We start from the raw sequence: 13,053 nt of genomic DNA on the forward strand, positions 1-13,053 counted from the left end.
ATTGAACCAGTCATAAGCTTCCTCAACCGGGAAACCTAAATGACCATCGTGCAAGTGTGCCCTCCTCTGGTCTCTTCGGAGATGGCATGCACAGCAGTACAACTTTTGGAAACATTTTTTCTCAAGTAATTTTCTCTCCCCTCACAACAGACATTACAAAATCCATTAACAAGAAATTCCTCTTTTAAAATTCCTTAAATGCCAATCAATTCAATATTAGACTTGATGTATTACTGTGTGGCCTTAGAAAACCCAATACAAGTACAGGCTAGTTATATCCAGAACGTTTAACCATCAGCGTTTTTGTCCAAGCAAAAACTTACTACCCTACTACATCTACATCATAGTTTTTGTTTTCAAAAGAACATGAACAGATTTCCATTAATGAGGTTTGTTTTAAAATTTAGAGTACCCAATTCCTTTTTGTCCAATTAAGGGGCAATTTAGCGTGGCCAATCCACCTACCCTGCACATCTTTGGGTTGTGGGGGTGAGACTCAGGCAAACACAGGGAGAATGTGCAAACTCCACACGGACAGCGACCCGGAGCCGGGATCGAACACAGGTCCTCAGCGCCATGAGAGAGCAGTGCTACCGTGTCGCCTATCCATTAATGAGTTTAACTAACCTTCCCACTTTGGAGTCAATTATTCCTTGTGGAATTATGGTTCCTTAACTGCACAATTTAATAACTACAAAAATGTAATTTCCAATTAAAATTAATAAAACTGTAAAACACAACTCCAATTTCAAAAATCAGACACAAGATGGATGTTCAAAATGTAAAATTAAATTAAATAGGGTCCATTGATTAAGATAGCATATTTGAAGTTGAAGGAACAAGAGGTTGAGATATCACTTGGAAATTGCACTTCTTCCTATGCCTCGGTCTCGAGTTTATGTGACAGTAATTCATATAGCCTGAGACTGTTCATGCAATTCTAGACTTAGTGACCTTCGTTAAACCATTCTCATATTCATAGAAATAGTAGAGTTCCTTCATCAAACTACTGGTTTAACAGGAGATCAATTTTCTTGGGAGGGTGAGGATAAGATAGAATGAAAGAAAGAATAATAAAGAAGGTACCTCCTGCTTTATCAGGGAAAAAGAAACCACCCATAACTGGCTTAAAAGATCCACTTGGGTAACAAGGCCCTTTCCAGCCAGCTTTCCCTGACCCTACTGGGAATCAGGATCCTGCTCAGAACTGGAGCTGAAACGTAAATATAACATCGAATACCATTGTAACTCAAGTCCCAAATTAAACCTATTCCATATTTAATTCACTGGCGGACATGCAGCTTAATGTACACTGGCTTGTTAACTTTGCTAAGGTTATAGTTCCATGGACACTGGTAATCTCCTACACCTTGACTAAGTAGCTGTTCACCTCTGAATCTAACACCAACAGAGTATTCTAGCACTGAGGGGATCACAGGGAAACTCAGTTTGGCTTTCACCTAGTGCACACCTTTCAGCTGAAGTCACTAAACAGGAACCCAAAGTGGGGATTCTGGCTGATTCCACCCCTCCCTTAACCTAGGATTCAAAGTCCAAACACTTGACACGGTATCATAACTACCAGCATTGCAAGGGTTAATGTAGTACCATGAATAGCCACTCGAGGGAGCTGCAGATACTACTATATTAAGCATTGATGCTAGATGTTGGGGGAGGAGCGTATGCAGGAGACAGCTAGTGAAGGTCATAGGAGATTAGCAGTAGATGAGTGTAGTTAGATGTTACTGATCAATTCTGAATTCTAAAAGGACTAAGTAGCAAAACCCAGTTTCGTAGTGCAAATAAAATCATAGCTTTGTTTGAGTAAAAGCTATACTGTGTCTTTGTGGAACACTACGCCAACCATCCTAACACAAGCAACACAAAGAACACCAGAGACACCAGGAAGGTCAGCAAAAATCGAGAAACAAACCAAGAACTTTCTGGTGAGTAACTTATTGCCAGATCAAGCCGTGAATTTTTCTACTCATCTATTAATGAAGGGAAGTTACTAAACCACATGGAAAGGAAACTGCCCATTGCATGCCTACCTGCGCTTGCTACTCTTCTTAATATCATTCTTTGATGGCATCAAGGCCTCAAGCTCCTTCAATGCATCTGCGGCTACTTTTATGTCATCTTCATCCAGCAGTGTCTACAAAACAAACACCGGGTTGGGTTTCAATCAGAACAGTTAACAAGTAGCAATAGCCGTCATGGAGACATATCCACAGAGTGACTCATAAATGGCTTCATCCAAAATAATACAAGACTTCAACATGGAAACAAGACCATTCAAAGATTACTAAAGAATGGAATTAAGATTCTGAGCCTGGATGACTCTTTGCCAAGAGCCATTTAGACTCAAACCGTTAGCTCCGCTCTCTCTCCACAGATGCTGTCAGACCTGCTGAGATTGTCTAACATTTTCTGTTTCAGATTCCAGCATCCGCTGTAATTTGTTTTTATATTACTAAAAAGTAGTTTGTTGCATGTACGTTATGTTGTCAGAGGTTAAGTGCTAGAGACCTTTGATTGGGCAGCACGATAGCATGGTGGTTAGCACAATTGCTTCACAGCTCCAGGGTCCCAGGTTCGATTCCCGGCTTGGTTCACCGTCTGTGCGGAGTCTGCACGTTCTCCCCGTGTGTGCGTGGGTTTCCTCCGGGTGCTCCGTTTCCTCCCACAGTCCAAAGATGTGCAGGTTAGGTGGATTGGCCATGCTAAATTGCCCTTAGTGTTGGGTGGGGTAACTGGGTTGTGGGGATAGGGTGGAGGTGTGGGCTTGGATAGGGTGCTCTTTCAAAGAGCCGGTGCAGACTCGATGGGCTGAGTGGCCTCCTTCTGCACTGTAAATTCTATGATATTCTATGATCATAAATACATACAGCATTCAAATGCTTCAGGAACATCCAGCAAGATAGCTACCAGTTTCTGCAGTAATGCTGAATAAGTCCAGGTTAAAATAATAGAAAGTTATTTCATTTGACAATACAAAACAGGGCAAAGCCGCCAATATTTTGATATTCCTGCCATGGGAATTTGGAGCCTTGGTACCTCTAAGGGCAGTATGCGCAAATGCAGTCTTTCACCTAATGGAATCAATATTATATTTGAAAGGTAAACAAATCCTATGTTTGCCAGAATTTACAATAAGAGATGATTTCATTAAAAATCATAACATTCATAGGGCGGCATGTGGTGCAGTGGTTAGCACTGGGACTGCGGCGCTGAGGTCCCGGGTTCAAATCCCGGCCCTGGGTCACTGTCCATGTGGAGTTTGCACATTCTCCCCAGTGTCTGCGTGGGTTTCACCCCCACAACCCAAAGATGTGCAGGTTAGGTGGATTGGCCACGCTAAATTGCCCCTTAATTTGAAAAAAAAATAATTGGGTACTCTAAATTTTTTTAAAATGTGTAACATTTTAAAAAGTGCTGGACACTGTAAATGCTCTGAAACTATTTCACCTGGTGGAGGTATCTAGGATTAATGGTCAGGGGCTCAGGATAAGGGATCGGCCATTTCGGACAGAGATGAGGGGGAATTTCTTCACTAAAAGGGATGCAAATCTTTGGAATTCTCCACTGCAGCGTGTTTTGGGACATTAAATCATAGAATTATAGAATCCCTACAGTGCAGAAGACCACTCGGGCCATTGAGTCTGCGCCAGCTCTCTGAAAGAGCACACTATCTAGTGTCAGGCCCCCACCCTTTCCCCGTAACCCCACCTAATCTTTTGGACACACTTGGGGGCAATTTAGCATGGCCAATCCATCTAACCTGCACATCTCTGGATTGTGGGAGGAAATCAGAGCACCTGGAGGAAACCCACGCAGACACGGGGACAACGTGCAAACTCCACAGACAGTCGCCCGAGGCCAGAATTGAACCCAGGTCCCTGGCGCTATGAGGCAGCAGTGCTAACCAATGCGACACCGTGCCGCCCAATCATGGAGTATATTCAAGACATTGGCCGATAGGGTTAAATGGTCCACTCCTGCTCTTATTTCTTACATTGTTATGATGAAGAAACCATTTGGACGCCCAATGCAACCAAGCATCCCCTCAATCAAAATTACTTGTAAGCTGAAACTAAAGGTTACATTTTCCAAATCTTTTTTTTTTAATTTAGAGTACCCAATTCATTTTTTCCAATTCAGGGGAAATTTAATTTGGCCAATCCACGTACCCTGCACATCTTTGGGTTGTGGGATGAAACCAATGCAAACACGAAAGTGCAAACTCCACACGGACAGTGACCTGGGGCCGGGATCGAACCTGGGATCTCGGCGCCGTGAGGCAGAAGTGCTAACGACTGCGCTACCGTGCTGCCCCCATATTTTCCAAATCTAACTGTCCTTCAATTCTCCATTATAATGTCCACACAATATATTGTCGCAGTGTAAATGGTAGCGATGAGAAGAAATATTGAATTTTGCAAATCAGAGTTGCGCCCTGATGAAAGGGAACATAATAATAATAATCTTTATCAGTGTCACAAGTAGACTTTAATGAACACCGCAATGAAGTTACTGTGGGAATCCCCTTGTCACCACACTCCGGCGCCTGTTCGGGTACACCGAGGGAGAATTCAGAAGTCCAATTCACCTAACAAGCATGTCTTTCAGGACTTGTGGGAGGAAACCGGAGCACCCAGAGGAAACCCACGCAGACACAGGGAGAACGTGCAGACTCCGCACAGACAGTGCCCCAAGCCTGGAATTGAACCCAGGTCCCTGGTGCTGTGAAGCAACAGTGCTAACCACTGTGCTACCGTGCCGTGAAAGTTTCACCTGTCTTTCTGCTTTCAGATACTGACTGTTTCTTGTTGCAATTTCAATGCAAGAATGAAAGTGAGCCTGTTCAGTGAAGTTCTACTCAACTGAGTATCAAAGGACAGTCAGAAGTTAGAAAGAGCAGCCACAGAAACAATTAAATCCCCCATTACGAGTGGGAGGAGGAGCTGGGAGGTGAGATAGAGGATGATGTATGGGCAGATGCGTTGAGTAGAGTCAACGCGTCCGCAACATGTGCCAGGCTCAGCCTGATACAATTTAAGGTTGTTTACCGGGCTCACATGACAGTGGCCTGGATGAGCAGATTCTTTGGGCTGGAGGACAGATGCGCAAAATGTGCGGGAGGACCGGCGAACCATGTCCACATGTTTTGGACATGTCCAAAGCTTAGGGGATTTTGGCAGGGGCTTGCGAACGTCATGTCCACGGTGTTAAAAACAAGGGTGGCACTGAGTCCAGAGGTGGCGATTTTTGTGGTGTCAGAAGACCCGGGAATCCAGGAGGAGAAAGAAGCAGACGTTCTGGCCTTTGCTTCCCTGGTAGCCCGGAGACGGATACTATCAGCATGGAGGGACTCAAAGCTCCCGATGTCGGAGACCTGGCTATCGGACATGGCTAGCTTTTTCTATTTGGAGAAAATCAAGTTCGCCTTGAGAGGATCACTGCTAGGGTTCACCCGGAGGTGGCAACCGTTCGTCAACTTCTTTGCGGGAAATTAATTGTCAGCAGAGGGGGGGGGGGGGGGGGGGGGGGGTTGTAGTTTAGATTAGAGTAGGGGGTCAATAAGGGTGGGACCTGTACAAGAAGTAAATGGCTTTTGTACTATGTTTATGGTTTCATGTATATTGTTTATTTTGTTGTTACTATACCACAAAAAAAATCCCTCATTAAGGAAACTGGAAGTGAAGTAAATGCAGACATACCCTTGAAGATGGGTTATCAGGTAGACACAGGACAGGGAACAGCTCCTTCATCTTCTCCTTTTCTGATCTTGGTTTGACTATTTCCACTGTACAAAAGATATTAACAGAAAGAAGGAGGATTCACATAAATGCATAAATAAAGGACGAAAAAGGAGCCGACACTAAATGAGCAGCTCTTTCAGAGTGCAACAATGACAGACTGAATGGCCTGGTGTGCTCTGAAATTCCACGAAAACTCAATCAGTTACACAGATACAAGAGAAGGTTCTGTATCTCTCACCCTTGCAAGAGGTCGATGGCTTGGCTGGAGGTCGCATAGTCTGTATTAGACGTAACAAATTACTGATGAGCGAATCCTAGAAGACAGCAAAAAAAACCACTCATATTAATCAGAGCAAACAATTAACAGTACAAAATAAAGCGGGGTACTCATTAGGGGATCATTCCTCGCAACAACTTATTCCTTTAATTTGCATGATATTTAAATCGTAGATGTGGTCATATATGAAGATGTGGAGGTGGGAAAAGATGTTGTCACCTGCCTCTGATCATGTAGAATTTGCTTTCAGAGCAAAAAAAAACGTTAATTTCATTGAATTAAGCAACTTTGACTTAAGGAATATCTTTTTAAATAAAATGATTGACAAGAATTATGAGCGAACACTACAAATTCTTGGGGTCCTCGAGCAAACATTGAGCCCTTGAGCCCTTTTTGGTCCTCGAGCAAACATTGAGCCCTTTATTTGAAGTGCCAAGGAGATGACTCCTATTTTGGGCAGAAAAGCTGCACACCAATTTTCTGGCATTCACCAATTTCTAGCTCATAATCATTATGCGTGCCCTGCCCACCAGGCTTAGGAAGTCACTTAGTGCCCCAAAAGACAGGCCAGCCAAACATCTAGGCCTATGATTCAGCATATTTGATGGGGAGCTTCATGCAACGGAATGCATATCAGGAATCTGAGTAAAGTGCCCAGCCAGCTCCCATCATTTTCCGAATATTTTTTTTTTTTAATTAAAAAATTTAGAGTATCCAATTAATTTTTTCTATTTAATGGGCAATTTAGCTCGGCCAATCCACCTAACCTGCACGTCTTTGGGTTGTGGAGGCGAAACTCATGCAAACACGGGGAGAATGTACAAACGCCAAATGGGCAGTGACCCAGAGCCGGGATTGAACCTGGGACCTCGGCGCCGTGAGATAGTGCCACCGTGTTGCCATAATTTTCCGAATATTAACGTAAAATATTGGGGTTGCAAATATGGGAATCTCCTCACCATGTTTACATTTCCGCTACGTGCCTCCATTGCTGGGAAAAACAGCACTGTATTGTAAATTTATCCAGCTGCTGAGAATCTGAGCAAAGTAGTGAAATAAGTCCTCTTTCTTGTGACAACTATCGTTTGGCAATGTAGCGGAAAATGTTGGTCAGCAAGCAGGTTAACATTTCAGATCAAGCTCCTTTGCTAGTACTACTGTTCTATCCAAAATATTTCTTTGCTGTTTCAGATATGAACTGGACCTTTCACAGTATCTTTTATTGGCCCTTGATTTCTTCCACTTCCAGAAATGTTTCTTTCAGTTGTGTAAGTTGCACACTTGAACAAAGAAGAATTTGTGTACAAGTGTCTACAAAAATAAAAACAGCAGGTAGTGAAAATGGCACATAAGCTAGTAAATTAAAAGTTAGGTCTAACTATTCAGGAATGCCCCTTCTGCTCAATTCTTGAAACGGCAATATTTCAGTACTGCTCATGTTCAGGCAGATTAGTTGGAGGAAACGTACATCTGAAACAGAGGAGAACCAGCAAATAGACGGGTTCTTCTGCCGCCAAATTACCTGTTTATATTCTTTCATGGAATATGGGCATTGCTGTTAATTGCCCATCCCTAATTGCCCTTCAACTGAGTGGCTCCCCATCAAAGATGCTTGCTAGGCTGTTTCAGAGCACAGTTAAGAGTCAACCTGGTCTGGAGTCACATATCGGTCAGATTTTCTTCTCAGTGAGGGACAGCAAGGTTGGAATTCTCCGTTCATTTACTGGCGGCAGGATTCTCTTGGGTCTCTGGATTACTAGTCTAATGATATTGCCACTGTGCCACCATAACCCCCTGCTTTTCAGGGGGCTTTAGGAAATATGTCTGATCATTTTGGTCCAATTGAATTGCATCGCAGTACAAGTTCTGATGAAAGGTTAACTTTCATTTTCCCGCCACAGATGCTGCCCAGCCTGCTGAATATTTCCAATTTTTATGCTTATTAATAAAGTTGAAATTGGATCCCTCCCTCTATCGACCTTACCGTAAACTCAGCTCCATTCTTCACCAGTGCTCCTTTAAAAGTATCAAAAGTAACATTCTTCTCAGCCAGACTGATGATAAATTCAGCTGGAAATAGAAAAACAATGGCACACTGAGAATAAAAGCAGCGGATTTTCATTTTGCTCATCACATTGCATAAAATCAAGTACCTCCTTGCATTAGAATCACAAATTAATAATTTTGAAACAAATGGCAAAGATTGTTAAAGATTTAAGCACAATTACCACCCCCAATGAAAGGATTTGTTCATGTTAGGGCTCATGTAACGCTTCCCAGTGTCCAAAGCACTTCCAGACAACTCAGTACTTTTCTTAAAACATAGTCACTGTTATAATGTAGGAAATGTGGTAGCACACAACAAAATTCATACACAGCAAGTCCCACAAACAGCAATGAGACAATGTCCAGTTAATCCCTTTTCAGTGATGTTGTCTGAGTGATAGGTATTGGCCAGGGCATTGCAGCGACCTTCCCTTGTTCTCTGAAATAGTGCAATGGGATCTTTTATGTACTTTGAAGAGCACAGGTTGGTTTAATGTCTCATTCAAAAGATGCAGCACACACTCGTCACCGCACTAGAGCATCAGCTTAAATGTTGTGCACAAGTCCCTGGTGTGGAACTTGTACCCGGAACCACTGGCTCAGAGGCAAATATGCTATCACTGAGAACTGCTTAAGAAATGAGAACCATTGATATTCACTTGGTTCAGATATATAAATAATATTAATTCGCCAATCAAAGAAAATTTCCCCCCAAAATTGACAGTGCTCAGCTGGTATGAGGTAAAACAGTTTTCTACAAAACAAATGTATTGACAAATGCCTTCATGCTCCTTTCCTAGTTTAAAGATTGTTAGCAATTTATAAATCTCTAAAATCCCACTATTGGTTATATACAAGACAATTAAAAGTTTGCATTAAAAAATTCAAATAGTGACAGTCCTTCAACTCAAATTGAAACAACAGGAAAATCAAAATTACTGAAACTAGTTTTTATTAGACACCTTTCACCATCTCCCTCCCCTTCACCCAGGGCCCCAAAACACTCTTTCAGATCAAGCAGCAACTCAGTTGCAATTCTTTCAACTTGATATACAGTACTCACTTCTCACAATGTGGTCTCCTCTACACTGGGGCTTGAGTGATCACTTTGCCCTGTTCAGTCTACAAGCATAACCCTGAACTTCAAGTCATTTGCCATTTTAATTTCTCATCACGCTCTCACTCTGACCATGGGCTCCAATTGAGGTTAATGGAAGAACAGCATTTCATCTTTCAATTTTTAAAAAACTGTTTCTCGGGATGTGGGCATTACTGGTAGCATTTGCTCCCCGCCCCTAATTCACCCGAGAAGACCTGCCATATATTTTCAATATTTGACACAGACACTCCAGATATAAAGATACTCACACAGATTTCAAATGTGTTCAAAGCTAATTGTTTTCAAAAATAAGAGGAACAGAAGGCTGTTGGTCTTCAGTGTCAATATATGGGAACAGTTTATCAGTGACTGGCAAAGAGAATACCTGAAAATGTTTGTCGCGACTCAACTTTACTCACTCACCAGGAAACCTAACAGCAACACAGGTTTCCACGTCCTTTCCACGTCATGTCATGCCTTTTGCTATATTGCCCTCCCTCCCCATCCACACAAGAGATTGGAACAGAACCTGCTCGAGAGTCTCTCACCTTTGACACCTAGAAAATGCATGTTTACCTTCAGAACCAACTCAGGAATCAGATGATTAATTTACATTTTTACTGAACTAACAAACAGACTGAGCTCCTAAAATATTATTGCATAGCCAAAATTGCTAGGCATGAGATTTTTTTAAATAAATTTAGTGTGCCCAATTAATTTTTTCCAATTAAGGGGCAATTTAGCATGGCCAATTCACCTAACCTGCACATCTTTGGGTTGTGGGGGTGAAACCCACGCAGACATGGGGAGAACGTGCAAACTCCACACGGACAGTGACCCAGGGCATGAGATTTTTGATCAAGTGTGAAACAGAGATCACAAACCGTTCTGCTCTGGCAAAAAGTCATGGACTTGAAACATATTAACTTTGCCCTCTCCACTGTTGCTGCCTGAACTGTTTAGTACTTCCAGTTTTTATATCACAAATTTCAATTGGGCTACAGCGTCACCGCTTTATCAGTATAGACCAGTAACTTTGGAATCTTCAGCACAGCCAGCAAGGCCAAGTGACTTCTTGGCATTTCTGGGTCATAAATCATACTCTGGCTGCTCTTCAAATGCAGACCCCTGGAACCCAAATGGCTACCTTAAGTTAGGAAAGTACAACAAGCACGCTCCCTTAACGTATTCAGTCTTTTAAATGTTAATTTAGTAGTGCGACAAATCATCTAAATACGTTTTCATAGAATCACAGAACCCCAGCAATGTACTACAAAGTCAGACCATCATCAGGAACTTATCTTCCAGTTCATTTGTGGTCTACAGTCAGACCATTTTTAAAAAATTCATTCAACAGATATAAACATCATCGGGGAGACAAGCAGTTTTTTGATAATTCAAGTTGCCTTTCAGGAAGGTGGCAGTGACTATCACCCTGAATCGCTGCAGTCCATGCACCATAGGTGCACCCACAATGTGAGGGTGGGAGTTAGACCATAAGACATAGGAGCAGAATTCGAACATTCGGCCCATTTAGTCTGCTCTACCATTCAATCATGGCTGATATGTTTCTCATCTTAATTCTCCTGCCTTCTCTGCAAAACCCCTGATCCCCTTATTAATCACTAACCTATCTATCTCTGCCTTAAAGATACTCAGTGACTTGGTCTCCACAGCCTTCTGCGGCAGAGTTCCACAGATTCACCACCCTCTGGCTGAAGAAATTTGCCTCGTCTGTTTTAATGGATCATCCCTTCAGTGTGAGGCTGTACCCTCGGGTTCTAGTCTCTCCTGCTAGTAGAAACATCCTCTCCATGCCCACGCAATCCAGGCCTCTCAGTATCCTGCAAGTTTCAATGAGATCCTCCCTCAGCCTTCTAAACTCCATCGGGCACAGACCCCTCCAGCTTTTGGTTCCGGTGAAGGAACGGCAGCGTCACAGTCACAAGTCGAGATGGGGGAGGGGGAGACTTGCCGGTGGCAGTGTTCCAATGGGTCTGCGGCTCTCATCTCTCTGAGTGGTGGCAGTCACCAGTGAATAGTCACACTTAATGCCCAGGTGCACCCACAACCTTTTTTCACCATTACAGGGGGGGGGGGGGGGGGGGTCATCAGCAGCTGGAACCTTTAGCACCTGGAGCTGGGCATCAATGTTTCTTCAGTGGGATGGCTAAGAAGCAGAAAACGTTGGGGAAGCAGAGGGATTGGGGGCGGTTGGACCGCTCCAGTTTCTTACCCAAGTCCTTGTCGTTGATGCCCAAGTGGTTGTCCAGCTCAGTGCAGACCTTGGACACCAGGGACAGGTACTCGAGCTTACTGAGCTCGTCCAGCGCCACCTCCACCATTCCCAAACTCCCCCGGGCTCCAGACACTTATATTATCAACAACAACGAAATCCCCAGCGGAGAAGGATCCGCCCGCTCCCCAAAAACAAACTCTCGGGAAACAGGGATCAAAACAAGCACTTCTCCACCCAGCCTCCAGCAGCCGCCGCCATCTTGACGCACGTCGATCCGACCTTTCGCCTTTCCTTGTTGACGTCAGCGCGTCGCCCCGCCGCCGACCCGCTTCGACCATTCCCGGAAATACCGTCCCCGAGCGGAAATTCCGGCGCCCGACCAGCAGGGGCCGCTCTGGCGCCAGGGCCCGAGCCGGCCCGTGGGAATTGGCAACAGTGCTGGAAACAGCTGGGCTTCCCAAACTCTGGCTGTGACAGCGGGAAGGACGCTGCCAATGCGGGTCGATACAGCATGAGAGAGACAAAATAAAAAAATATCAGAAGCTATCGAAGTGCACTCTGAAAAATGGGATATCGTCCCAGGAGTCAGTTCTCTCTGAATTGCTTTGCTCCGACAAGCAATCCTCTCCTGGGAGACCACTGTACACGGTACTCCAGGTGGGTTGGAATGCGTATAACGTGGGAAAATGGGAGCTTGTCCACTTCGGCAGAAGACAAGCAGTACAGTAGCACAGTGGTTACCACTGTTGCTTTACAACGCCATGGATCTGGGTTCGATTCCCGCTTAGGTCATTGTGCGGAGTCTGCACGTTCTCCCCGTGTCTGCGCGGGTTTCCTCCAGGTGCTCCGGTTTCCTCCCACAAGTCCCGAAAGATGTGCTGTTAGGCGAATTGGACATTCTGAATTCACCCTCAGTGTACCCGAACAGGTGCCGGAATATGCTGACTAGGGGATTTTTACATTAACTTCATTGCACCGTTAATGTAAGCCTACTTGTGGCACTAATAAAGATTATTATTAAAATATGTAATAATAGATTATTATAATATATTTTTTATCTCTTCCAATTAAGGGGTGATTTATCATGGCCAATCTACCTACCCTGCAGGGACACACCTTTGGGTTGTGGGGGCTCTCCTACAAGGAGAATCCTGGCTGTACAAAAATCCCAGCATAGGTGCAGATCGGGGAAAGAGACCCTTGGGGGAGTGGAGGAGTATCGGAATGGTATTGAAATAAACCTCAATCGCAATTTCTACTATCGTCTACGCGTTCTACTTATCGCGGATTCAACACCGTTGTTGGGAGTTTGTGTGTGCAAATTGGCTACTGTTGTTACTGCATTTGCAATAATGACTTCAAAAGTACTTCATTAGCTGTAAAGTGTTTGGAGACCCAGTGGTCATGAAAAGTGCTATAAATGGACGTCTTCATTTTTACCGTTGGTGTCCCTTTGTTAGATCATCACAATTAGAATAATTCATTTCACAGAAAAGGTTATTAAAATTCATTTTTCTTACATAGAATGAATTGTCACTGGAATTAAATGAATCCTGATCAGTGAAATTAAGTGAAGCTTGATCAGCGTTTGCACATTAATTGTGTCCTTTGTTTCTTATGATCTGCTTCT

At 43.7% G+C, this 13,053-nt stretch overlaps 1 protein-coding gene across 1 annotated transcript in view; it reads right to left on the reverse strand.

Annotated features, from left to right (window-relative positions):
- dhx8 (DEAH (Asp-Glu-Ala-His) box polypeptide 8) overlaps positions 1–11,702 on the reverse strand; it is a 53,985-nt gene extending 42,283 nt beyond the window's left edge. Inside the window, exons 1-5 of the mRNA XM_072487260.1 lie at positions 11,421–11,702; positions 8,024–8,109; positions 6,001–6,076; positions 5,721–5,806; positions 2,052–2,155 (exon numbers count right to left, since the gene is read on the reverse strand). Of these exons, the coding sequence (XP_072343361.1) occupies positions 2,052–2,155; positions 5,721–5,806; positions 6,001–6,076; positions 8,024–8,109; positions 11,421–11,529 (461 nt within the window). The 5' untranslated portion in view covers positions 11,530–11,702. The remainder of the gene's footprint in view (positions 1–2,051; positions 2,156–5,720; positions 5,807–6,000; positions 6,077–8,023; positions 8,110–11,420) is intronic.
- Positions 11,703–13,053: the final 1,351 nt, after the last annotated feature.

The sequence above is a fragment of the Scyliorhinus torazame genome, chromosome 21 (assembly GCF_047496885.1).
Source record: "Scyliorhinus torazame isolate Kashiwa2021f chromosome 21, sScyTor2.1, whole genome shotgun sequence".
Taxonomy (NCBI): domain Eukaryota; kingdom Metazoa; phylum Chordata; class Chondrichthyes; order Carcharhiniformes; family Scyliorhinidae; genus Scyliorhinus; species Scyliorhinus torazame.